Below are 27,041 nucleotides of genomic sequence, written 5' to 3'. Positions count from 1 at the left end.
TACTATACAAGGCACACTCTCCAAGTATCCAAGTAACTATGAAACCAAATTATTAATCAGATGGTATAGAATAAGAATAAAGAGAATTAAATGATCATAAGGGATATTTCATCTCTATACTGTATCAGAGTCCATTGAACTATATTTGGCTCCAGTGTGGAGCATGTTTTTTACTGACCAGATTATTCAGGTCTACCAGATGAGATGTCTTTTCCCTAAATAAGCCCTAAAATTTTGTTCTTTAACTTTTCCATTGTTTCATAATCCACATGTCAAATAGAATTTGCAGACCCATTTCTCCCGATATACAAATCCCCCCTGAGATGCAATCTTGAGGGCCTCCAGATGTGAGAGTCTATACCTATCAGTAAGTACTAGCTTTTCAATAGCTAAACAACAATGGTGGCCACTCACCCCACAACACACGATTTGTGCAACGCTCCCTAGGGTCACAGGTATTTGTAAGAAACTGGCCTGACTTGTGTACCACTAGTACTGGTAACCTAGATCCAAAAAATAAAATCAGTAAACCTGGTCAAGTCATCAAAATGTAACCCTTGTGTCATTTGGAGGTCTCAGATCCTTCTCTTTTGATAGATGTGCCAGGTTAAATCTTAAGGATTTTCCTCTAATAAAACTTCAACAGCTCGTATTTGATCTGCATATTCATTCATTCATGTCACAGAAAGATAGGCAGGTATCTCATCTAAATCCACTGGGCCTTCCCATTTGCCCTCCCAATGAGTCCTCTGGACCACCATTCTTTGCCATCTAGACTGCTAACGCACTCTCAAAAAAGCAAGACCTTGTTATTCATCTGTCTATACACCCCTCCAGATGACTAGATTCAGTCATTCACCCTGCTGCTCTGTCATCTAGAGTATAGACTCCAGACCACCAGGCCAGCACCTGAAAGATCTCCAGGCATCACTATTTGTCCTTGAGCTGCACCATCCTACATCCCCCTTATTAAAATGTAAGCTCCTTGAGGACAGGGACTATCTGACTTTTGTACTTTTGCCTCTAACACTTAACACAGAACTTGGCATAAAGTGAGTACTTAATAAATTTTTTTTCATTAATTCATTCATTTTGTTCATTCATTATTTTCTTTGCTCCCACTAGTCCCTGTGAACATCTGAATTTGACTCACTTCTAGTTCTCCCGTAGTAATGATCAGTCTTCTTGTAATCAGTAATCCTCCAAACAGCATCTGGATTTAGGTTGATGCTATCAGGCCCACCCACTGCCCCACCCTCCAAAAGCTCACCTTTGGCAAAAGGCAAGGGAAGAGAAGAAAGAAGGGTGGCCCTTCCCTCATCAGGAAGGTCAAGACAAGTTCCATCCCTCATCCCAAGCCTTACTGCCAACTATGCCAAAATTACAGTACAGTTTATATTACTTACATTTTGAGTACCTCCACTTCTACCTTTATCTGCAAACAATCCATAACTTACAAAGTAGAACTTTGGTAACCCCTTGGCCAGATTTCCATGGATAACTAAGGCTCTCCATTGTAAAACAGTTCTTGTTTATTTTAATTCAATCCAATTAAATAAACGTTTATTAAGTACCAACGATGTGCTGGGCACTGTGCTAAGTGCTGCAGGTACTATGTATGCTAAGCTAATGACAGAGACCTGCAGATTCTATTCCTGCTGTTGTTGCTTTTGTTGTTGTTGTTGTTCAGTAGTCTCAACTGTGTCTGACTCTTTGTGATACCACTTGGGGTTTTCTTGGCAGAGATACTAGAGTAGTTCGCTACTTTCCTTCCCCAGCTCATTTTACAGATGAGGAAACTGAGGCAAAATGGGTTAAGTGACTTGCCCAGGGTCACACACTAGTAAATATCTGAGGCCAGATTTGTACTCATGAAGATAAGTCTTCCTGACTCCAAGCCTGGCACTCTATTGCGCCACGTAACTGCCCACAAAGGTCTATGGGTCTTCTTAATTTAGGCCAATAGCCCTCCATTTACTGACTAAAAATAATTATAAATATACAGAAAAGGAGAAAGAGAGAGAGTACTTCTTCAACAAAGAGAGTAGTGCAAACTAGGCAATTTGGCCTAAAATATTATTACTAAAAATGAAAACTATTCTTTTATTTGAAGTTGCCAGTTCATTTCAAGGATAGATAAGCAAATTTCCCAAGTCATATAGGTATTTCTAAGTGAAATTATAGGTATTTCTAAGCAAAACACTAGTTAAATTTAGTTACAGGTTGAAATCCAGGAACTATGATTAAGGGCAACTGAAATAGAAGTAAAGAAAAAACTAGGAAATTCTCTCCAACAAATACTTATAAGAACCTAAGCGTAAATTCAGGATGACAAAGAGTCGGGGAAAATACCACTTTCTAGCTACCAAAGTAACATGAAGGAAATTACAGAATCAATTCATTTACTTGAAAACCAGTATATTCAAAACATTTTCAGATAACATAATCTTCATGAACATAAAACTTATGTTTCTACTTACATGATGGTATAATGAACTGAGGCTCAGTGTTTCCTGCATAGCCAAGTTTGGTATACCTATAACAACAAAATCATTGAAAAATGTTTATATAAGAATAATTTTCATGTTTCCATAGCCCTGAAATTGCAAGATTTAACTTCTTACAGTGAAATAGGTAAAATATTTAATCCAAATTTTTAGACAGTAAAGTGTTTATAAAAATCAAAAACATTATTTTACTAATTTTTAAATTATATTCTAACTGGAATTTCTTTTCTATTTTACAAACTTCATTATTTTGTGAATCTTCTATTAAATTATTTTATAACAGTGTACCTAGTCTACTGGGGCAGGTCGCAAGACAGTGAATAGAGTAACCAGGCCCGGAGTCAGAAAGATTATTCCTCCTGAGTTCAAATCTGGCCTCAGACACTTATGAGCTGTGTGACCCTGAACAAGTCACTCAACCTTGTTTGACTCAATTTCCTCATCTGTAAAATGAGCTGGAGAAGGAAATGGCAAACCAATCCAGTATCTTTACTAAGAAAACCCAAAATAGGGTCACGAACAGTTGGCCATGACTGAAAACAAATGAACAACAGAATCTAATCTATTAAATGAGTTTAGAATAGTCTAGAAACATTTCTTTCTTACCTCCCTCATTTCAGAGCACATCCAAGTTTCTATTCAGAAATTCCATAAAAGAAACTCCATAAGTATTAACTAAAATAAAATGTTAATATACTACATCCTGCTCCACAAACATTTGTTAAACTCAAAAGTGTGTATGTGTGTGTGTGTGCGCGCGCGCGCACGCACTCTAATGGAACCATCTGCTAGATACAAGAAGCTGGAAAGCAAGAAGTAAATTGGAAAGTCTCATCAGCTGTTCTCTTCTTATTAGGACCTCTGCAATTCATAACAATACTTAGAGTTCTGGGCAACGATCTATCATTCTGTACTAATGTTTGGAATGAATAAAAATTTGTCACAGGAGCCATATATGCAGCAAACTATAATTAATTCCATTTTGCAAGTTATTTCAAGATATGTTCCACTAAATTCTTATATATGGCAACATTATAACTTACCCTATACACATGATTCTTTAGAAAATAATATAGGCATTCAGAGCCAAGATGGCAGAGTAGAGGGAGCATGATAGCTGAGCCCTCCCAACATTCCCCTCCAAATAACTTTAACATAACATGTCAAATCAAATTCTGCAGCAGCATAGCCAACAAAAGATCAAAGTGAGACATTTTTCCAGCCCAAGACAACTTAGGAGGTCAGTAGAAAAGGTCTTTAAAACTGATGTGGGGGCCAGTCTAGAGTCCACATATTGGCAACACCAGTGGTGGGCCTTGAAGGATACCTGATGACTGGTATCCAGCCCAGAGACAGTAAAGGGATGGGCCAAACAATCAGAAAGAGATTACAAGGGACCCTAAGCTGACACTGGGCACAGGAGTAGGCACTGTTTGGCAAGTCCACTGCCCATCTGCAGTTCTGGATCACACTTAGGACTAAGAGGACCACTAACACTTGTGGTCATTCACAAGAAGAACACTAGCACTTGTGGCTGCAGGACAGCAGAGGCTCTTACTGGGAAAAAACCAGAGCACAAACCAGAATAATCCCACCTTCTCTCAAGAAAATGCCACCCAGGAAGCACCAAAAACTTTCAGATCCCCAGAAATAGCTCTGAAAACAGCAGCATGAAAAAGCCTGAAGCTTGGTACAATGTTTCCCCCCCGGGGTGAACACAGTTCAACTTTAACATAAAGTTCAATGTCAAGAAACAGGCTGGGAAAATGAACAAACACACAAAAAGAACTTGACCATCAGAAGCACTATGGTGGCTGGGAAGATCAAAATGCAAACTCAGAAGACCCAACAATGTGAAAATAGCTACAAGCAAAGAAAAATGCAAATTGGACACAAACCCAACAAAAATTCCTAGGGGAATTAAAGAAATACATAAGAGAGGGAGGGGAAAAATTGGAAAAAGAACTGAATGATGCAAGAAAATTAGGAAAAGAGAATTACCAACTTAATAAAAGAGGCAAAAAAAAAAATACTAAAGAAAACACTATTTTAAAAACCAGAATTGGCCAAATAGAAAAAGAGGTACAAAAGCTCACTAAAAAAATAATTCCTTAAAAATTGGAATTGGACAAGCGGAAGCTAGTGATTCCATGAGACATCAAAAAACAATAAAACAAAGTCAAAAGAATGAAAAAATAGAAGAAAATGTGAAATACCACATTGGAAAAACAAAAGACCTGCAATTAAGTTAAATAAAATTAGAATGAAATATGAGGAGAGATAATTTTAGAATTATTGGACTATTTGAAAGCTATGATCAAAAACAGAGCCTAGACATATTTCAAGAAATTATAAAGGAAAACTGCCCTGATATCTTAGATCCAAAGAGTAAAAGAGAAATTGAAAAAATCCACCAATCAACTCCAGAAAGAGATCCCCAAATGAACACTCTCAGGAATATTAAAGTCAAATTCCAGAGTTCCCAGGTCAAGGAGAAAACATTGCAAGCAGACAGAAAGAAATCATTCAAATATGATGGAACCACACAAGATTTAGCAGCTTCCACATTAAAGCAGAGAATTTGGAATATAATATTCTGAAAGGCAAAGGAGCTAGGATTACAACCATGAATAATCTACCCAGCAAAAGTATAATCCTTCAGTGGGGGAAATGGACATTTAAAAAAATTGAGGACTTTTAAGCCCTCCTGATGAAAAAATGAAGCTGAATATAAAATGTGACATTAAAATACAAGATTCAAAAGAAGCATAAAATGGTAAACACAAAAGAGAAATCACAAGGGATTCAAATAAGGTTAAGTTGTTCACATTTCTACATGGGAAAATTATATTTGTACCTCCTAAGAACTTCATCATTATTGGGCAGTTAGAAGGACTCTACGTGGGCAGTTAGAAGGACTCTACCTAGACAGCGAACATGCGAGCGAGTTAATTATGTTGGCATGATTTAAAAAAAAGATGAGCAAGAAAGAGCAACACACTCAGAGAAGGGAGAAGGGAGAGAAAGAATAGGGAAAATTATCTCACATAAAAGAAGCATACAAGGAAGGACTTTTACAGTGTAGGGGAAAAAGCAGAGGGGGCAGGCAATGTTTCAGCTTCATTCTCATCTGAATTAGTTCAAAGGGAGAAGAATATATATATACACACTCCCAAACAGGAAATTGGGAAAGGAAGGGATTAAGAGAAGAGGGGGTGATAAAAAGGAGGGAATATTTAAGGGAGGTAGTAACCAGAAGCAAAATAGATTTTTGAGGAGGAATAGGGTAAAAAGAGAGAGAAGGACAAACAGAAGAAAATGGGATGGAGGAAAATACACAAAAAACTGTGAATGTGAATGGATGAATTTACCCATAAAACAAAAGCAGAAAAGAGAATGGATTAGAAATTAAAATCTAACAGCACGCTGTTTACAAGAAACACACTTGAAACAGAAAGACACACAGAGAGTTAAAATAAGGGTCTGGAACACAACCTATTATGCTTCAGCTGAAGTAAAAAAGGCAGAGGTAACAATCATGATGTCAGACAAGGCAAAATTAAAAATAGACCTAACTAAAAGAGAAAATCAGGGAAACTACATTTTGCTAAAAGGTATCAGAGATAAAGGGCAGCTAGGTGGTACAGTTTAGATAGAATATAATATAGATAAAGTACTGGTCCTACAATCAGGAAGACTCTTCTTCCGGAGTTCAAATCTGCTCTAAGACACTCCCTAGTTGTGTGATCCTGGGCAAGTCACTTAACCCTGTTTGCCTCAGTTTCCTCATCTGTAAAATTAGCTGGAGAAGGAAATGACAAACCACTCCAGTATCTTTGCCAACAAAATCCCAAATGGGGTCACAAATAGTCAAACACAAATGAAACAAGTGAACAACAAAAACCATAGACAATGAAGTAATATCAAAAATTTTAATAGCAAGTTTCTTGATAAAGGCCTCATTTCTCAAATAGGGAACTGAGTCAAATTTTTTTTTAAAAAAAGAGCCATTCTCCAAATGATAAATGGTCAAAGGATATGAACAAGTCATTTTCAGAAGAAGAAATCAAAGTTATCCACAGTCATGTGAAAAAATGCTCTAAATCATTATTGAATAGAGAAATGCTAACTGAAACAACTCTGATATACCACCTCACAGCTATCAGATTAGCTAACACGACAGAAAAGGAAAATGACAAATGCTGGAGGGGATTATGGACAAACAGGGACACTAATCCACTGTTGATAAGAGTTGTGAACTGGTCCAACCATTCTGGACAATGATTTGGAACTATACCTAAAGAGCTATAAAACTGTGTATATACCCTTTAACCCAGCAATATCACTACTAGGTCTATATACCAAAGAGATCGAAGAAAGAGGAAAAGTACTTAAACAAACAAAAAATATTTATAGTGGCTCTTTTTGTGATAGTGAATAATTGGAAATTGAGGGGATGCCCATTAACTGGAGAATGGCTGAACAAGTTGTGGTATATAATTGTGATGGAATACTATTGTGCTATATGAAATGATGAGTAGAATGGTTTCAGAAAAAAATGGAAGTCTTATACGAACTGATGGAAAGTGAACAAAACTAGGAGATCATTGTACAAAATAACAGCAATATTGTAATGATGACCATTGAAAGACTCAACTACTCTGAGCAATACAATGATCCAAGACAATGCCAAATGACTCATAATGAAAAATGCTATCTACCTCCAGAGAACTGATTAACTCTGAGAGCAAAATGAAGTATAATTTTTTCACTTTCTTTATTTTTCTTGCTTTTCTGCAACATGGCTAATATGGAAGTGTGTTTTGCATGACTTCAAATGTATAATTTATGTCATATTTTTACCTTCCCGGTGGATAGGGAAGGGACATGAGGGAGAGAATTTAGAGCTTAAAATGTTTTAAAAGAAAGTTAAAAATAAATAAATATTTTCTGGAAAAATAATAGAGGATTTTAAATGCACTTAGTCATACACTGTTAACACTAGTTTTAAGAAACATATTTTTAAATTAAGGTGCATGAAGGGGAAAAAGCAGATTAATTCCAGTTATGAATTTAGTCATCATCTCACAATATGCAGTGACAGATCTTAAAGTACTCTCATTTAGCACTCTAAGTACTCTCATCTAGCACTCTAGATCAACGTCAAGGCAGTCACACTCATTCCAAGAGTCCTGGTCCATACAGGTAAATTGAAGGATATTAAGAAGGACAATTCAATTCTGCACCTGTTCTAACCAACGTCTAAGAACATTGTACAGTTAAAAAAAAAAAAGAAAACTTTGTCTCAAGTAAAAGTGAATCATAGCTTGGCTTAAGCAACCAGAGTTGCCAGACTTTTTAAAACTACAAAGGCTCAGCTAGGATAGAATTTCAAGTAAAAGCTTCAGGTCATCTGAAACCAACTCTGATTCTCTGTGTAGCCTATGTATAACAGTGTCAAACACCTCCTGAAAATAAAGAAGCATCACTTTACCAGGCACCACTTCAAAAAGATCAAAATAATGTATTTTTACTAGTCAGTCAACAAGCATATAAGTGCTTACTATGTGCCAGGCACTGTGATTGATATGTATTTTAAATGGGCTATTCCCACCACAGAAATGTAATTTCTTTGCTCAGTCACCCAATCCAAAATGAGATTATCCCTACTCCAAAAGTTTTCTTACCAATTTCAAAACTGAGACAATCACCACTGAAGAGCTTAGAGAAAGGAGATCATCTGAGAGCAGAGGCCTTGCTAGTATTCCTGCAAGGACCAAGTGGATAAAGGGGAATCAAAGAGAACATGAAAACACCTGTTGACTCATTATTCAACACAACTCAAATGTTTCCCAGAATCACTTTACATATATACACATCTTGCTACAGAACAGCAACTCCAATAAGAGATATGTATTTGACTATTTTTACTCATCCATCACTAACATTTTTAAAATGATAATAATATTTGTGACAAAGGTTTTGTTTTTCTTTTTTTAATAGAAGGGGAGAAGTGGGAATGAGAAAAATAAGATTTTTGTTAAGTGAAATAATTTTTTTTAATTGATGACAACATAAACACATACTGTTCAGGAACAGTTGCAGCAAATTCTAGACTCTAGAACCAAAATGATCATCCAAAGTGACCATCCAACTGGCCACTGAGTCACATAGTTGCTTTATATTTAAACACCCACAGGACTAACATGTTCCATGACTGTGCTACAATAACATTGAGAATAACAATTCTTACAGTATTATCAATTTATACAAATTATCTTTATTTACCCTTCCTTTCAAGGCAAAAGTAAAAATGGCTTTGTTTAAAAGAGATAAACTGGGAGATTAAATTGTGCCAAAAGATATCACAGATACTTAATTAATATCAATACTTAACATATATGCACCAAACGGCATAGTATCTAAATACTAAAAGAAAAGTTAAACAAGATACAGGAAGAAATAAACAATAAAACTATAAAAGTGGTGAACCTCAATATGCCAATTTCTAATGAAGACAATTCTTTCAAAAATAATAAACAAAAATAAGTGAAGGATCTGAACAGAATTTTAGAAAAGTTGAACATACCAGATTTCTGGTAGTCACTAAATATAAAAAGAAAGAAGTGTATTTCCCAGCTCTGTAATGCACATTTATAAAAACTGTACACATACCAAAGCATAAAAACTTCAAAATGCAGAAAAACAAAAATGTCAAATATCCATTACAGGTCACAATGCAACAAAAATTATATTCAATAGGGAAAAAATGTTAAAGAAAGTATTAAAAATTAATCAGAGACTAAATAACTTAATCTTAAGGAATTTATGGGTCAAAGAACAAATGAGAAAATCATCAGATAATTTCATCAAAGAAAATGACAATAGTGAAGCATCATATCAAAATGTGTAGGAAGAAGTAAAAGCACTCATTAGGGGAAACTATATTTCTAAACATTTTCATCAAGAAAAGAAATAACAATGAGTTGGACAAGCAACTAAAGATATAAGAAAACCAACAAATGTCAAAACCCCAATTAAACACTAAAATAGAAATTCTAAAAATCAAAAAATATTATCAAAATTGAAATAGTTTCTTCAAGTAACAACATATTGGGGGAGGGGAGTAGCTGGGACTCAAAAAGATAAACCATAAGCTAATTTGATTTTTAATTTAAAAAAACTACATTATGAGCATCAAAAAATGAAAAAGGAGAATTCACAATTAAAAAAATGATTAGAAACTACTTTGCACAGCTATGTCAATAAAACTGACAATTTAAATGAAATAGATGACTATTTACAAAAATATAAAATGCCCAGATTACCAAGACAAGGAATAGATAATCTATTTAATTCAATCTCAGAATCAGAAATTGAACAAGCTATAAGCGAATTCCTAAAGAAAAATCCCAGGTCCAAATGGATTTATAAGAAAATTCTATCTAACATTCAAAGAATAATTAACTCTAATATTACATAAACTGCAAAACAGGAAAAGGAGGGATCCTACCAATGGTCCTGATATCTAAATAACAGAGTCAAAATAGAAAAAGAAAACCAGTGATGAATATCCCTAATGAACTAATGTGAAAAAATTTTAAATAAACTATTTAGCAAAGAGATTGCACAACAAATCAAAAAGATTATATATTTCCAGGTTTGATTTATACCAGGAATGTAGGGCTGATTCACTATTAAGAACACCATGAACATAATAGATTATATTAATAACAAAAACAAAAATCATATGAAGAGAGCAATCAAAGCAGAAAAAAACTTCTGAAAAAGTACATCCGTTTGTTTTTAAACAGAAACTAGAAAAAATAGGAATAATAAAAGTAATAATAATAGCTAAAATGTATATAGTGTTTTAAGGATTACAAAATGCTTCAGAAATGTTATCTCATTTGATTCTCAAAATACTCCCTGGCAGGTAGTTGCTATTATTCTCCCCCTTTTACAAAAGAAGAATCTGAGGCACAAAGAAGTTAAATAGCTTATCCTGGATCACACAACTAGTAAATGTCTGAAGCTACATTTGAACTCGACTTCCTTATTCCAAGTCCAACATTCTATCCATTTTATCACCTAGCTACCTTTTTCTTAATATTACAAGCAGTATTTATCTAAAATCAAAAATTAGCATTATTTATAACTGATACCCTTCCAATAAGATCAAAGGGAAAGTAAGGGTATCTATTATCACCACTATCTAGAGTGACAGAAATGCTAGCAAGAGAAATACACAAGAAAAAAGAAATTGAGGGAATAAGCATGGTCAAAGAAGAATCACTTTTTTGCAAATAACAGAGAATACTAGAGAGTCAACTAAAAATTAACTGAAACAACATCAGCAAAGTTGCAAGATATAAAATATATCCACAAAAATCATCACCATTTCTGCATGTTACCAATAAAACTCTGCAGGAAGAGAGAGAAATTCCATTTAAAATAACTATAGAATGTAGAAAATACTTAGGAGTCTATCTATCAAAACACAAACTATATAAATACAACTAAAAAATGCTCTTCAAAAATGAAGGTAGACCTAAACCACTGGAGAACTATTCAATATTTACAGGTAGGCTAAACCAATATAAACATGAAAATACACCTAAATCCAGATGGCTCCAGAGGTGAAAATGAGTCTGGTGACTTTGCACAGCCCTCCCTCACTTAAATCCAATTCACTTGCATGTTATAGCATCACCTCTCTGATGTCATAGTCCTCTTCAAGAATGAAGGACAAACAACAACTTTCCCTATTCAGTGCCATATCAATCAAACTACCAAAAGATTACTGTATAGAAATTGGAAAAATAATAATAACAAAATTCAACTGGAGGAACAAAAGGTCAAGAATCTCAAATGAAATAATGAAAAAAAGGGAGAGGGGTGCCTAGTAGTACCAGATCTCAAACTACTACAAAATAATAATCAATAAAACACTTTGGACCTGTTTAAGATACAGAGCTGTCTATCTGTGGAACAGATTAGGTACACAACATACAGAACCATACAAGCACAGATAAACTCAAAAACCCCAGCTAATGAAGAGATATTTTCAACACTCACTATTTGCCAAAATCTTCTCAGAAAACTGGAAAGCAGTCTAGCAGAAACTGAGTATATACCATCATCTCACACTATCCACCAAGAAAGCTTCCAAATACATAACATGACTCAGACATAAAGAATGACCTCATAAATTAGAGAAGGAAGAAATTACCTTTCAGATCTATGGATAGAGGAAGTATTCATGACCAAACAAGGACAGAAAAGATTATGCAACATAAAATGGGCAATTATGATTATATAAAATTTAAAAGGCTTGGCACTCAGTTGGAGTTATAGGTAAAAACACTCAATGAGAGCTCTAAGTATAAAAGTTAAAGTCAATAGGGCTTCGCTTTGTGATGGGGCAGGACAGAGTGTTTCCTATCTTCTTATCTTGTAGAACCAGTTGTAATTACTTACTGGGTATAGGAACTGGATAAGAAATTTCAGGATTACAATTGCCTAAAGCATTAAGAGGTTAAGTGACTCATCCAAGGTCATACAGCTAGCATGTGTCAGACATGGAACTTGAATGCAAGTCTTCCTGGTTCTGAAGATAGCTCTATAGCCATTACTCCACACTTCTCCAGTGCATAATTACTCTATATTTTGAGCATAATTAATTTGTGTTTCCAAGTTGAAAACATTTATAAAAGTGACTATTTCAACACCCTACACATCATATTTCTGTCACTGAATTCTTGAGACTTTGCAGTGTCCTCAATTTACTGAATAAAGTTTAATTAGGTTACTGGTTCAATATTGCTCCTATGTATTACCTCTTCTCCACTCCCACCACAACCACTGTAAACTCAAGCCTTCCCCTTTCTTGCCTCCTAAACAATAATAGCTTCCAGAATGGCATTCCTGCTTCCAGTCTATTCCCAATGCAAATGATCCTTGCCATCACTTATACTTGGTTCCACTGATCCCTCCCAAAGAAAGAAGGTGTTAAGATTGTTTATAGTACAAATTCTCTGAGACAGTAATCACATAAGTAATTCCTAATAGGAAAAATGAAAAAGTGATATAAGTCAATAAGCCACAGAAAGTCTAGACACTATTTTAAATGCCTTATTAGAAATCCAGGGTAGAAAAATGTGAGCTAGAAGCTTTTCAAGTTATCACTTCACTCCTTTCATAGATAAGTGATATCAAAATGTGGATACCCCCTTCAATGATGCAGATTACAACCCATCTATGCTGTCTTATCCTGTACAACTATTGTCCTGGTCTTCTTATAAATCCTCCATGTAAGCTGGGATCCTTCCTTTAGATGGCTTGACATTGGATGGCTATCAATAGAATGTTGACTATGTTATGTTATATTGACTATGTTATCCCATGTTCTTATTACATGCTGAGACCACCTTCTTTTCCATTCATGTAAGACACAATCTTTGCAGCAAACTTCTTAAATAAAGGTTTCATTTCTAAAATATATAAGGAACTGAGTCAAATTTATAAGAATGAGAGCCATTCCATCCACTAATAAATGATCAAAGAATATGAATAGAGTTTTCAGAGAAGAAATACAAGTTATAAATAGTCATGTGAAAAAATGTTCTAAATCACTAATAATGAGAGAAATATAAGTTAAAACACTAATACCCATTAGGTTGGCTAAGATGACAAAAAACAAAGATGAAAAATGTTAGAGTACATGGGGAAAACAGATACACTAAATGCACTGCTGGTACAACTATGAATTGCTTCAACCATTCTGGAAAACAATTTGGAACTATGCACAAAAAGCTATAAAACTGTGCATAATATTTGACCAAGCTCCTAGGTCTAAATCCCTAAAGAAATAAATGAAAGACAAAAAGGACCCATATGTACAAAAATTTTTATAGCAGCTCTTTTTGTAATGGCAAAGACCTGGAAACAGAGGGTATGTCCATCACCTGGGAAATGGCTAAACAAGTTATGGTACATGAATGTGACAAAACACTATCATGCACTGTAAGAAATAATGAAGGGGATGGTTTCAGTTAAACCAGGGAAGACTTGTATGAACTGATGCAAAGTAAAATGAACAGAACTAGGAGAATAATTTATACAATAACAGCAACATTGTAAAGATAATCAGCTATGAAAGACTTAATAATACTGACCAACCACAGTTCCAAAGGACTCATAATGAAACATGCTAGTCTACCTCCAAGTGGAGGGCTAATAGACTCAGATTGCAGACTGGAGCATATTTTCTTCTGTCCTTTCCTTTATTTTTTGTTTTAGACATAGCTAATGCAAGAAGTTATTTTGCATAGTTATACATATATGTAATGGATTTTGTTTTTCTTGCCTTCTCAACTGGGGGGGAAGAAGATAAATAATTCAAAACTGAAAAATAAAAGGTTTTTTTTAAAAGTAATGTGTTACAACCTACTTATTCTCACTATTCAAAAGAAAAGGGATAACCAAGTCAAAAGGACTTTGTTAAGGAGAGAAGGAAAGAGAGAGTACTCTTCCAAAAAACTGAATGACGGCTCAAGTAAGAAGAGGAAAGCTCTAAAACTATATAACACGTCAGGTACAAACTAGAAATTTGGCAGGCTAAACAAGAATGCCAATTCTTATAAAAGACACAAAAATTGTAAGTAGTTACTTAAATATATTAAGAGAATGAAAGCTAGTAAAAGAAGCAGTGATACCCATGTAATAATCACAGTACAAGATTGTTAGGAGATTAAAAGACAGTTTGCAGCGAGTGGGTGAGTTGTAACTAAAGCTATTATAACTAAAAAGTCCTGGGTCGTGAGGTATTTAAGGAGTCATAGACCTTACAAGGATAATTTGGTTAAGTTTTTTGTGTAACAAGTCATATGGATCAGGGTCTGGATGGGTGAAGATTTTGGAAGGAAAGAGAAAATTCAGGAAAAGAAAATAAATTAATTTCAGCAATGGTTCCTAGTCATGATTGCCTGTAAGCCTCAGACAGATTGCAAATTTCTTAAAGACAGAGTTCATGTCTAGTTTCATCTTTGTATATCCCACTGCCTAACATAAAGCCTTGTACATATTAAGCAACTGTCTGTATAATTTAATAAAACTTTTGCTTTTGTAGTCCCCATATGTTAAAATCCAGGTTTTTCAAAAAGATAAATTTGATGTATTTGCTTTACAAAAAAATTCAGACACAAGATTACTTTCAATGACAAAATCCTCTTAGTACATTTAGAATTATTCCCTTTATTTAAAAAAAAATCCACTCAAGAACTTGTTAGGGACAGGGCAACTGTGTAAGTAGGACTCACAATGGAACTTAGTTACTACTAATCATTATTTTTTTCACAGCTGTAGGAATGAAAGATTTCTGGAGTTGCATTAAAATTAAATATGTAGCCACGTGTTATATACTAGTAAACAATTATGTCTGCCACAGAAAAATTGCTAAAACATTACAATTCTAAGCCAAAGAGAAGTTAAGGAACCATTTACCGCCTTAGATTACACAGAAAGCTCTCATCAGATAGTCCTATCTAAGTGTGAAGTTTTCAAAGTTTTTTTTTCAAAAAGACTGTTTCCTTACTAAGCCTCTGTTATGAATATTCAAGTGTTTTTTTCCTTCAAAATCTTTAAATATATTTGAACTAAACTCCTCTGTAGCTATTATATTTCAAAGAACAAAAGTAACGGCTAAAATAGTTGATTTTTAATTACTATTTTCAAGATAAAGATGCCAATGCTGTGATTTAGTTACTACATAGAGGATGGAAGTTTCAATTTTGAGACATTAATATATTTGCAAAATTTTCCAAAGTTCTGATTATAGGACCTACAAAACTGATTCTTTCAAGAAAATGAGACTCACTGCAATCAAAATCATAAAAATACTAAAAATGTATGATGAAGTAGCATATAGCAATGTGGCAAAGCTGACTGAGAAACTGTTCAAGCAATGCTTTCAAGACTTTCAAAAAGGAGTTATGTATACTAAATGGATTTTCAAGGTTAATTTTATTTCTCAGACAGCTATTCACAAACTTAAAAGTATTTGCAACAGTTTTGTCGGACTAGTTAAAACAGTCAAAACAAGATTAGTTTTATTTCTCACAAATCAAACCTTACAAACTTTTAAAAAGCATTATTTTCAACAGTTTTGTTAGACCAAGGAAAGGAAGGAGATTGGCAGAACAAGCAAGAAGGGAATTGTGGGCCACACAAGAAAACTAACATATTACAATCATATCTATTAACTGAAAACTAAAACCACTAATGAGAAACTAAATGAAAGTAATGCAGAGAGAACTTCATTTTGATGCTCAGATATACCTGTGACATCATTGGTATTAGGTAATTCTACCAGCACAAACTAAAATTCCTCCTCATAAGAAGTTCTCCTTGTCTGGGTCATCAGTAAATTTTCAAAAAAGGATCCACTCAAATGCTCTGAAGCAAATTAGGGACTGCAGAAGATGTTTGTCCTGTTTTTTTTTTAAATCTGAGTGGTACCAGTGTAGCAATGGGACTGTCTGTCAACTTTATCTTTGCTATTAAAATTGGTCTGCCTCCTTTTCCAGTTATACTTGTCTTTGATACATCCTTTTTATCCTTTCTTAACAAAAGTCATCATTAGTAATATGCCACAGCTTACTTAGAGCCACCATTCATTATATCTTTCTCTTGCACGTCAGGCAATCTGAAATCCTTTTTTTTTTAACTTAATAAAATTAATAACCATCAACTAACAAACACTTGATACTTTTGCATTTAACAAGGTAGAACCAAATGAATTAATAAGTAAACAAAACATTTTGTGTGCTCCCCTTCTGGGTGGATCTGAAGTTTAACTACCTCCAACATTTTCTCCATTATTCCATAAAATACACAGTTATAGATAATGTGTATAGAATTCTGGTTTTATTGATCTCACTTTTTATTTCCTTCTATCCCTCATGTTTTATCACTATTTATGATACTATAATATTCTATTACATTATTATACCATAATTTATTCAACCTTTTTCTAAATGCTGGATATTTAGACTGTTTCCTTTTTCACTATTATAAATAGGACAGCCACGAACATTTTTATCTACGTTGCTCCTGTGGTGGAAAAAATCCTAACCCCTCTCTCCCATGAAATCTAGGCTGTTTTTTTTTTCTCAATAAGCATTAAATCTATCCTTGAAGCTAAACTGGCTCAGGGGACTATAGGCCTGGGCTGTTGATCTCACTTCCTGGTCATCTGAATAAAAAAAAAAAAATGCCACAAGGACTCCAGGTACCTTCTAGCGCTTGGTTGGCAGATCACCACGGTAAACTCATAGGCAGAGGAGCTTCATCCAGCTGAATCAGCTGGGGTCTCCTTGATGCCTACATATCTTTGTTGAATATCTTTCTGCTATGGTTAATTGTTGAATGACTTTTCAGTGTCTCAATCTGTTCCAATATTGAACATAAACTACCAGGGGACTGACCTGAATCAGATTCAGACTAGAACATGTTCTTCTTTCTTTTTTATGGTATTTTAAACAATAGAATCATTGGATCAAAAAGGATTACCAGATTTTTAACTTATTGCAAATATTCATGCCTATGTAAAATCTCAACAACAAAGAATTCTTTGGATTTTTTATGTTTATCATGTCTAACAGCACCTAATATGGATTTCTGCTTTAGAAAGCAGCCATACTTTATTTTGCCATTCTTCAAATTTTGGACACATAGGTTGTTTTTAATATTTTGCTATTACAAATAATGAAGCTATGAACACTTGAATACAGATAAGTGTTTGTCTCACCCCTTTTTTTGTTTTTGGATAGAGTCCTAGAAATGGAATCAACAGGCCAAGGTTAAAATGTTTTGTGGCACTATCTATTGCTTTACAAAATTTGTAGCAGTCTATAGTTACACCAACAATTTATTAAAGTACCTGTTTCCCTGTAGCCCCCATAACATTGGGTTTTATAATTCTTCCTTAATAATTTTGGCAGTTTTAGTATTAAGGCAACATCTTAAGGTTGTATTGAATTGCATTCATCAGATTAGAAAGTTTGCATATCTTTTTATATAGTTATTAGTAGTCTGTATATCTTTCATCATAAATTGTGTCCTTCAATCACTGTTCCACCAAGGAATATGTATTACTAGTCTCACAGATCCCTATCATGATACAGGAGAAAAGGCATGGTACTTGAGTTCATATCCCAGCTCTTCACCTGTGTGACCTTGAGTAATCACTTAACTTCTCTGGTCCTCAGTTTCCTCATCTGTAAAATGAGGGGTTTGGAATTGATGACTTCTAAAGTCCCTTCTAATTTTAAATCTATACACCTAGGCAATGTGCATTAGTTATTTATGGATTCTAGTTATTTGATAAATTTATTCCAAATATTTTTCCCAGCAAATTTCTTTTCTTTCAATTTTAAACACATGATTTTTATTTATGTAATCAAAATTAAATATTGTCTCCAATGATTCCTATTTTTGATTGATAAAAACACTTTGTCTTTTCACAGTTGAGAAAAAATATATTATTTCCCTTTCCATTTTTATGATTTAAAAATATTTAGGTTATTTATATGGTCATCTATGACTTATCTACTATTGCAACCATTATTTAAAATGTTCTGTGAAATATAATTGTGTAGAGTACGGTAGAAGATATGAATCCAAACCCATTTTTTCCAATCCAACTATCCAGTTTTCCCTGCAGTTTTTATTAATGATTTTATTACCAGGTTTCTGAGCATGGGTCACTACACTAATCCTTTATATTGCTTGAATTTTATCTCTAACAAGAGTTTCAATACAGATTTTTGCTTAGAAGTTTTGCTTAGAAAGCACAATGTAGGTCCCTAAATGTGATCTAGCACAATTTCCTCCTAGCTTTATCCAACTCTGGATCCAGCAGACTGTTTATCTGCAGCTCCAGGATAAGATATATGGAGGAAGCAACAAGTAGTGGTAGAAAGAATAATGAATTTGGAGACAGAAAACTCAGTTCAAATTCTAACTCTGTTACTTACAACTTGGGAAAAATTTGAGAACTCGGGAAAATCATTTAGCACCTCAGGGCCTCACCTTTCTCATCTATAAAACAAGGTTAGATGAGGTAACTTTTAAGTTTTCTACTAGTTCTAAATACTGCAATCATTACCCTAAAATTATATCTCATTTTATCTAGTCATGGAGTAACTCAGTGTACTATCTTACCACATTTCATGGTCTACAAAAATGTGTTTATATTCACTTTGTTTTCTCCGATTTGAAATATTAAACCAGTTTCTTCTGAATAATTATGGATATTATTGAAGAAGAGCTTGGAGTTATTTCAAGGGCTTAAAGCAATTAACATGAAGTCATCTGTGAACAGGATTATTTGAAGAACTTTCACAGTGATAAGGAATTCTTCTTTATTTGGACTCTGTACAAGACATCTTCAATAATATCAATGAATAGCTTTGGTAAGCATAATGAATCCTATAAGCCTCACTTTATTACTGTTCAGGGACTCAATGAAGAAAAATAATTATCTCTATGGCACAGGAGATAATTTGCTGCACATAAGGCTTTAGAGCTCTACTTTGTTTTACCTTGAATTTTTTTAAAGCAACTAAAAACAGACAAAGCAAGATCTCATATTTTCTACACTTGTGGGTGAGTTGTGTGATTGTAGAGATATGGTCTGCTACAGAAAATCATCTTCAAAAACCTACCTATTATTTTCTCATGTTTTCAAGAATATCCTCATGCAGAGACCATTTCCATATAAAGATTTCAACAAGGCAAGACACAGGTAGGTGAGTCAGTAATGACAGTAGAACACCTTTCCACCATCCAGGTAATCAGAATGAAGTTTTCTTTACACAGACACAGACAGACAGACACACACACACACACACACGTAGGAAAAATCCTAACTGGCATCAGAAAGATTGAGTGTGAAATGAAATCACACAAAGGGGAAAGGAATGGGGAAAAAAAGGACTCTGGGACATTTGAGGCTAAAAAATGGATATAAGATTACCGTCAAAGAGGCAAGTTCCATGCAAAAAAGGTGCTTGTTCTCTAAGGAATGATGATGTGGGTCCACAGAAATTGTTCAGTATGAAATTACACAATAAGAGTCAAATGAAGAGGAGATTTGTAGAGATAGTTGGTGACTCCAAATTTAGGGGGATTGAGGTAACTATGTGTCAACAAGATAACAAAATGTTGCCTTCTTGGGGGGACATATCCATAAGTAACAGGGAACTCCTCAAGATATGTCAAAGCAAATTACTACTATATATTTCTAATAATTGACATGGCACAATTGGTTCTGCCAGAAAGAATCCAGAAAGTATTGCTAAAAATTATAGTGTCGGGTAAGAAACATGGGAACATAAAGCGGATTTTCATCATTGCTGTCCATCAAAAGCAAGAGCTTCAGAAGCAAAAGGATCATCTCAAAGTCAACATCTCCTTAGGAAGATGGAGTATGAGAATGGGATATGGATTTCAAGACCATAGCTAAAAAAAAAGGAATGACTAACTCCTATCCTGGGATAGCATGCATCTAATAAAGGCCAGTAAGATAGCATTGACTTTTAAATCTAATCAAAAGGGTTTTAATCTGGGGGGAGGGAAGGGGGCCAGTTAGAGACACTGAGACAGAGAAAGAGAGAGGAGAGACAGAAAACTATTTATAGCCACCAATCTAAATCCATAAACCACAGGTTCTAAACCTGGGATCTGTGAACTTTTAAAAAAAATTTTTGATAACTATTTTAATATAATTTCGATGTCATTTCTAATTCTACATATTTTATTTTATGAATTTTAAAACATTATTCTGAGAAAGAGTTCATCAACCTCATCAGAAAGGAGTTCATAACACAAAAAAAGGTTAAGAACCCCTACCATAAACTGTAACTACCACACAGGAATAAAACTGTACAAACACCGAAAAGTTCAGAACCAACAAAATCAAGGAAAAGAAACAGGAAAAAAAAAATCCATAGCTTCCAGTGTCCACATAAAAATGTGCAAAATATGGATAACATGCAAAATGAACTAAAGATCCACATTTGTAAGGTGCCAAAAAACTACCATTTAGGACTGCTAAGTTTCATGCCTTCTCATCTTTAAATCCACTTCCAGAATTAAAGAAGGTAAAAGCAACAGATATGGAAACAATGTCAACATGTATATAAAACTATATTAGGCCCGCATTCAAACAGTCTGGCACTGGTTTGAAAGGTGTTAATAGTAACCTCTAATTCATTTTCTCCAATATTTTAACAACCTTTTTCTACAGCAGTAACATGTTGATTCTTTAATTCTGCAATGTCAGGTGGATTATTCTGACTGCTGTCAACTCGACATTTATACAGAACTGGAATGCCTCCCACAACCAAGTGCTTTAAGCAGAAGGTAACTTGAAGTGAGCTCAAATAATTACTGTTCAGAAACTGAAGTGTAACTTCTTTAATATGGTTTCAATGACACCTACCAATCAAGGTCAATAAAAGAAAACTTTCCTTGTTTTATTGATAGATTCAAAAAATAAATTAATCACCCAATATTTCAGGGGAAATGAATCAAGGAACAACTAGCCATTCTGATATAGTCATTAACACTAGAAGCATCAGAAGAGTCAAGTGATATAAAAATGTAATTATAATTTTACTTTGAAATAAAAAATTTTCATTCTATCTCTATTTTCTTTGCCTTATGGATTAAAAAAAATGCACTGCATCAACTGACATATAGATTGGTCCTTCGGGCAGTCTTAAATTCCTTCTAGTGTTAAATAAGAATTTACATTTATATAAAAAACATTTATATCACTGATATTGATGATGGGCTGAAAAGAAACTTGAGAAACATCTGAACTCTAATACATATATTCATATAGCCATAGCTCTTGTTTATCATTGCTCTCATTCAATTAATTGTCCTCTATACAACCTATGTAAGGTACAGGAAAACAATATTTTATTCTTGAACTCAAAGGCTGGGAAAAGGTCAAGTTGCCATACCAAATAAAGTGAAACAAATGCAAGGTTCAAATAAAACTCATTCATCCTAGAAAAGTTAAAAAGTTTTAGTCACTTGGGAAATATAATGTTGGATGGGAATTCATAAAACCCCACAATGGTTACCAGAGCAGTGTATCACTTTCAAACTTTCTGGGAAAACTGACAACATTATTACTTCTGAGCACTGGAAATAATAACTACATCAGAAATAGCTTTATTTATTCATTGAAACAGCACAGATCACATCTTCACATCTTCTTAATTCTTTTTTCCCAAAAAAGCCAAAAGTGAGCAGCATAGTTTGGGAATATGAAGCAATTAAATAGAAACTATTTCTCTGATGGTGACATGCATTTGCCCCCCAAAAAAATTCAAATGTTGATAATTTACTTTATCTCTACTAAAAAAATTGGAAGTGGATACTCAAGTTATCAAGAAATTAAGACATGAAAGGTCTAACCAGAAATGGTTTATGATGAAACAAGTATTACAAATCCAAAAATAAAATCAAAATTCTCAAAAACAGATGCTAAATTGTTATTTTAAAGACCTTTTTCTATAGTCTTCACTCTTTCACTCTGATCTCCAGTAAGGAAAACAAGATTCCAAGGGAAAATAAAAGAAAGAGGAAGCCAACAATTTCTTCCCAGGAGCTTTAACAACAATGACCCAGGCTTGTGTTTTGCACGCCAAATTAGCTTCTGAATAAAAACCTACAAAAATTCCCAATACACTACATTTCAGGGATAACTGTTAGCACAGAAAACATAAACACAAGCACTAATTTCTAAATCTAAGGGAAAGTATGATCAGAGTGAAATAAACTGTTGAAAATTTTATAAAAGACATATCCCCACAAAGTTGAAAGATAATCAAAAGCAAAAGGAATCAAGGCTGTGAAAACTATGCTGATATTTTGCAGCAAAAATTATTAAAAACTTCTTTAAAGTCTTTTAAATGTTTAATACCAGGCTATTTTGTTACATGCCTCATTCACATGTAAGAATATAAGCTAGAATTTTCAATTACCAAGCCTATATATATAGGCTTGGTAAGTTGAATATATTTATATTTGAATATCTGTATGTGTGTGTATATATAATGTATATCTATACATAAATATATATATATAATATATATATATAAAATCAAGAGATAAGAATTTACTTTGAGCACCTCATCACTATCATCATCTGTCTAAAGTAGACTAGCTCAGGCAACTGAAAGCGCATGAATTCCTCAGAATTCAAATGAGTTGAGTTCTTATGAACTCAAATATAGAATCGTCTTACCAGTACTATTTTAGGAGAAGCAATCACACTGAAAGTTTAAAAAAAAACTCTAATAAAAAAAGAGGTTTCACAAATGTAGACTTTCCCAAAAATGGAATATGTCATTTTCACCCACTACATTTTAAGGTCCCCATAAGTGTTTTAAATAAACCTAACATAGGAGCTCTGAAACAACTAACCTTTTAGAGTGTGTGGTTTTAGTATTGGACCAGAATAAGTTAAAGTATGTTGTTTTAATACTGGAACCGAATAATGAGGTAATGGGGGGGAGGGGGAACGGGGGGAGAAAGAGTAGGGAACAGCTTGATATATTTATCATTGGAAGAGTAGTGGGCAGAAATCATCAGGAAAAAGGTGTGATACAGTGGAAAGAATGCTGAATTTGGAGTCAAAATCTGCATTCAAATCCCAACTCTACCACTATTACCTGTGTGACCTTAACTAAGTCACTTCACCTTCAGTCTCTTCACCTACAAAAGGAAGGATTTAATTAGATGACCTCCAAGAACTCTTCCAGCACTAAATCTATTTAGGGTCCTGGAGTTAGATTAGGTTTAGACAATCATTCTACCCAAGATGCCTTTAGTGACATGGAAGAAGCAGAAACTGCAACTTGGTCCATAAGGGAGGGGGAAGATAAGGGACAGAAGTAACATAAACAGTAGCGATTCACACTGCCTAATGAAGACTAAGGCCAGTAAATGAAAAACAATGCAATGATAACAGGAACATTTTTCATAACCAATGAATGAATAGCACTAGTGATGCATCATTTGGTTTGGGGGTTGGAAAGAACTTTGGAGCTGTAGTACAACACCCCCAAAATTTGCAGATGAAGAAACTGAGGTCTAGGGAGAATAATGACTTTCCAAGGTCAAAGGGGCAGTAAGTACCAGAGCTAGAATTCTAACTCAGGTTCACTGATTACAAATCCAGCACCTTCTCACCATGTACCAAGATGAGAAAAGAATGAGGCTAAAAGACAAGGTCTCTTTATTCCACAGGCTCTTAACCTTTTTTGTGTCATGGACCACTTCAGCAGTTTAGTGAAATCCATGAATCCCTTCTCAGAATAATGTTTTTAAATGCATAAAATGAATACATAAGATTACAAAGGAATCCAATTTTATTGAAAACCAGTCATTAAAATATTAAGTTCACAGATTCCAGGTTAAGAATCCCCTTTTTAATCCTACTATTTGATCCATTAAGAGGTGGGAGAAGGGATACAATGCAGGCATGGTTAAATTGGTTACTATCTCACTACATTTCCGACCTGATACATTTTTTTCTCTCCACGTGGTCCAGTGAATGCCCATTTTCAGTGGCCACATGAATAAAGCCTTGAATGGCATATTTAAGTATTGGATTTTGAGGAGTAGGGGAGAAATAATTAAGTTCCTGGGTGAAAGGGAGGAAGATACAAAATTGTGGGAGAGAGAAAAGATACTCTTATTCTTCCTCACGCGTTTAGGTAACTGGAAGGTCTAAGACTAGCCTGGATGGAAATGGGAATGGTAATGGAGGTGGAGATGGGGACAGGGATAAAGTTTGGGGGTTAGAGGAGGAGCGTAGAAGATGAAAGAAAGGCAGTGATGAGGTCGACAGGGAGGTGAGGATGAGGATGGGGGTACAAAAGAAGTAGAAATGAAATGGGGATGGGGCAGAGGTGGGGATAAAGATGGAAATACAGATGAAGATGCGGGTAGGGATGAGAGGAAGGTGGGCATGGGAATGAAGATGGAGGATCAGGTATAGGGGCTAGCTAGAGGGTGGGAAATGAGGCTGAGGCATGGGGGAGAGAGGAGGGGATGAGGATGGAAAGAGAGCTGGGAATGCGAATGGAGATTAAGGGTTGAGAGATGGGGAATGAGGGTGGAGGATGGGAGAGAGGTGGGCACGAGGATGGGGATGGGAATGAAAAGGGAATGGAGACAGTGATGGGATGGGATGGAGGGAGCGAGGGTGAACGCGGGGAGGTGAGGGTCCTTCCCACTCACCTGACGCCTCAGGCTGCGGAGCTGGGGCGAAGGGCAAGGGAAGGGTGGCGCCCAGCGAAGGGAGAACGGCGAGGTGAGGGACATAGAGAGCGCAGGGAAGGCCGGGGGAGAGGCGGGGGCGAGGATGGGCGAGGACGAGCGGCTCTTACCCGGTGCCACAGTCCACCACGCAGGGAGGCAGGTAGCTCGCCATGCTCGGCAGGCGCTGTCACCGCACGCACCTCGCCCCGCAGCCGGGGAACCGACCGCAGGCGCCGCTCCTACCTCTGCGGGGATCCCCGGCACGCTCCGGCGGCAAGCACAGCCTCCCCTCGGCCGACGGCCTCCCCGCCCGCCGCCGGCCTCGGCTCGCTCCTCTCCTCTGCCCGCCCCCTTCCCTCCCTTCCCCCCAGGGCCGAGCACCCCAAGCTGCCTCGCGCACCCACAGGCGAGGCCGCACGGGAGCCTGGATGCGTCCAGCTCGCGCCGGCACCACGTGACGCCTCACTCCGCCCCCTCCCCCCTTCGCCGCCTGGAGGTGGGGCCCCGCGTGAAGCTACCACAGCCATCTTCGTTGAGGGCATGGAGGGCTCTTTGCCCGTAGCTTTCCTCTACTGGTTTCATTCTTGGGAAAGATGGGTACTTATAGTAATGAAGATAGCTTTTGTTTCAGGGTCTATGTTTCACTCATCAAAAAACATTGACATTTGCCCCCAAAATATACCCACCAAAGCCTCCTATGTATTGCCACCCTTAATACCTCTTTTTGACGTAGGATGATGTAAGAAGAGGCTCTGCCTTGAAATCAGAGATACCTGAGTTCAAGCCCTGCCTGTAACATGTGCTAGTTTTGTGACCTCCCATTTACGCTGTATATATCTTGAATGGACATAGGTGTTTACATGTTGTCCCCCCAATTCCAATCTGATGTCAAGAGGAGGGCCCATGTTACTACCTTTTCTCTCTCCAGGGCTTAACCCAGTGCCTGTCACATTGTAAGTAAGTACTTAATAAAAAGTGTGTTGACTGACCACAGGCAAGTCATCTCGTTTCTCAGTGAATAAAAAGCCTAAGATTAAACTACTTGAGTTGACAATCTGCATCTCTGCTGGGAGTTTCTACACTGGGAATTCACTTATGAAATCATGGGTCCTAACCCCCACCCCCACCATCCCCAAAAAAAAGATTGTTTTTGAAGTCTTTCTGAAGGAAAAGCAGTGTAGGAAAAAAAGAACTGGACAAAGGAGATATCTGGCTGAGCATGAATATGTCCTACCACTTATTGGCTAAGTGACTTCTAAGTCACCAACTCAGTACGCTAAGGTTTCCTCAACTGTAAAATTAGGGGCTTAGACTAGCTAGATAATCTCTGAGATTCCTGACTGTTTTGATGGTGAATTCAAATTAATACATGATGCTCCCCAGGAAAATGGTACATAAAATGCTGGGCTTAGGTGAGGAAGACATAGCATCAAATTCCACCCTGTGCAATAGCTAAGTGCCCCTTAGCAAGTCATTTAACTGCTACATACTTTGGAAAATTCTCACACCAAAAGTTCATCATAACAGCACATTTCCTTTGCATGTCTATGTTACATGTGAGGCAGCTTAGTTCCATCAGGAAAGGCTTAGAGGGTTGCCAAAAACCAACCTTGCCCACTTCACATTTGTTCCAAGTACCATGAAGGAGTATGTAGGTTATTCCTATAAGAGTACTGCCACGTGACATGAGTGTTCAGCAGAGTATGAGTACTAAATTAATGTTATAACAATATTAATAATGAATGGCTCTCTGAAGTCATCCATTTCTGTACTCCCTCCAAAAGTGTCCATCGTAACTCATTAATGCCTTCTCATTTTGTGCAACTTTTGTTGAAGTCATACAGATTTTCTACAGGGATTCACCTAATATGCTAGAGGCTGATCCCTTAGCATATGTTCAAATACTATATTACTTACTATATTAACTATTACATTACTATATTACTATATTAACCACTGACCTCCTTTCCTAGTCATACATCTATTTGATGGTGTATTTTATGACAATTTTGCACACAATCATTTAATTAGTTATACACACAAATTTGAATCCTTAGAAATCATAATGTTCTATGATTCACATGCATATACATGTGTGCACATATGTATATGTGTGAGTTGCATGTGTGTGTATATATGTCTCCATGCTATATAGAGATACACATGCAAACATGTATTTAGCCCCTA

At 35.6% G+C, this 27,041-nt stretch overlaps 1 protein-coding gene across 3 annotated transcripts in view; it reads right to left on the bottom strand.

Annotated features, from left to right (window-relative positions):
* ACTR3B (actin related protein 3B) overlaps window positions 1–25,064 on the bottom strand; it is a 97,087-nt gene extending 72,023 nt beyond the window's left edge. For all 3 annotated transcript variants that reach the window (XR_003567213.1, XM_027841041.1, XM_027841042.1), the window contains exons 1-2: window positions 24,983–25,064; window positions 2,481–2,536 (exon numbers count right to left, since the gene is read on the bottom strand). Coding sequence is in view for 2 of the 3 variants with exons in the window: in XM_027841041.1 (XP_027696842.1) it covers window positions 2,481–2,536; window positions 24,983–25,026 (100 nt within the window). In the remaining variant the exon portion in view is untranslated. The remainder of the gene's footprint in view (window positions 1–2,480; window positions 2,537–24,982) is intronic.
* Window positions 25,065–27,041: the final 1,977 nt, after the last annotated feature.

The sequence above is a fragment of the Vombatus ursinus genome, unplaced genomic scaffold, assembly GCF_900497805.2.
Source record: "Vombatus ursinus unplaced genomic scaffold, bare-nosed wombat genome assembly UNPS02014852.1, whole genome shotgun sequence".
Lineage (NCBI taxonomy): Eukaryota > Metazoa > Chordata > Mammalia > Diprotodontia > Vombatidae > Vombatus > Vombatus ursinus.
Note: the sequence above shows the minus strand (reverse complement) of the source record. Positions and strands in the feature narration are given on the sequence as shown.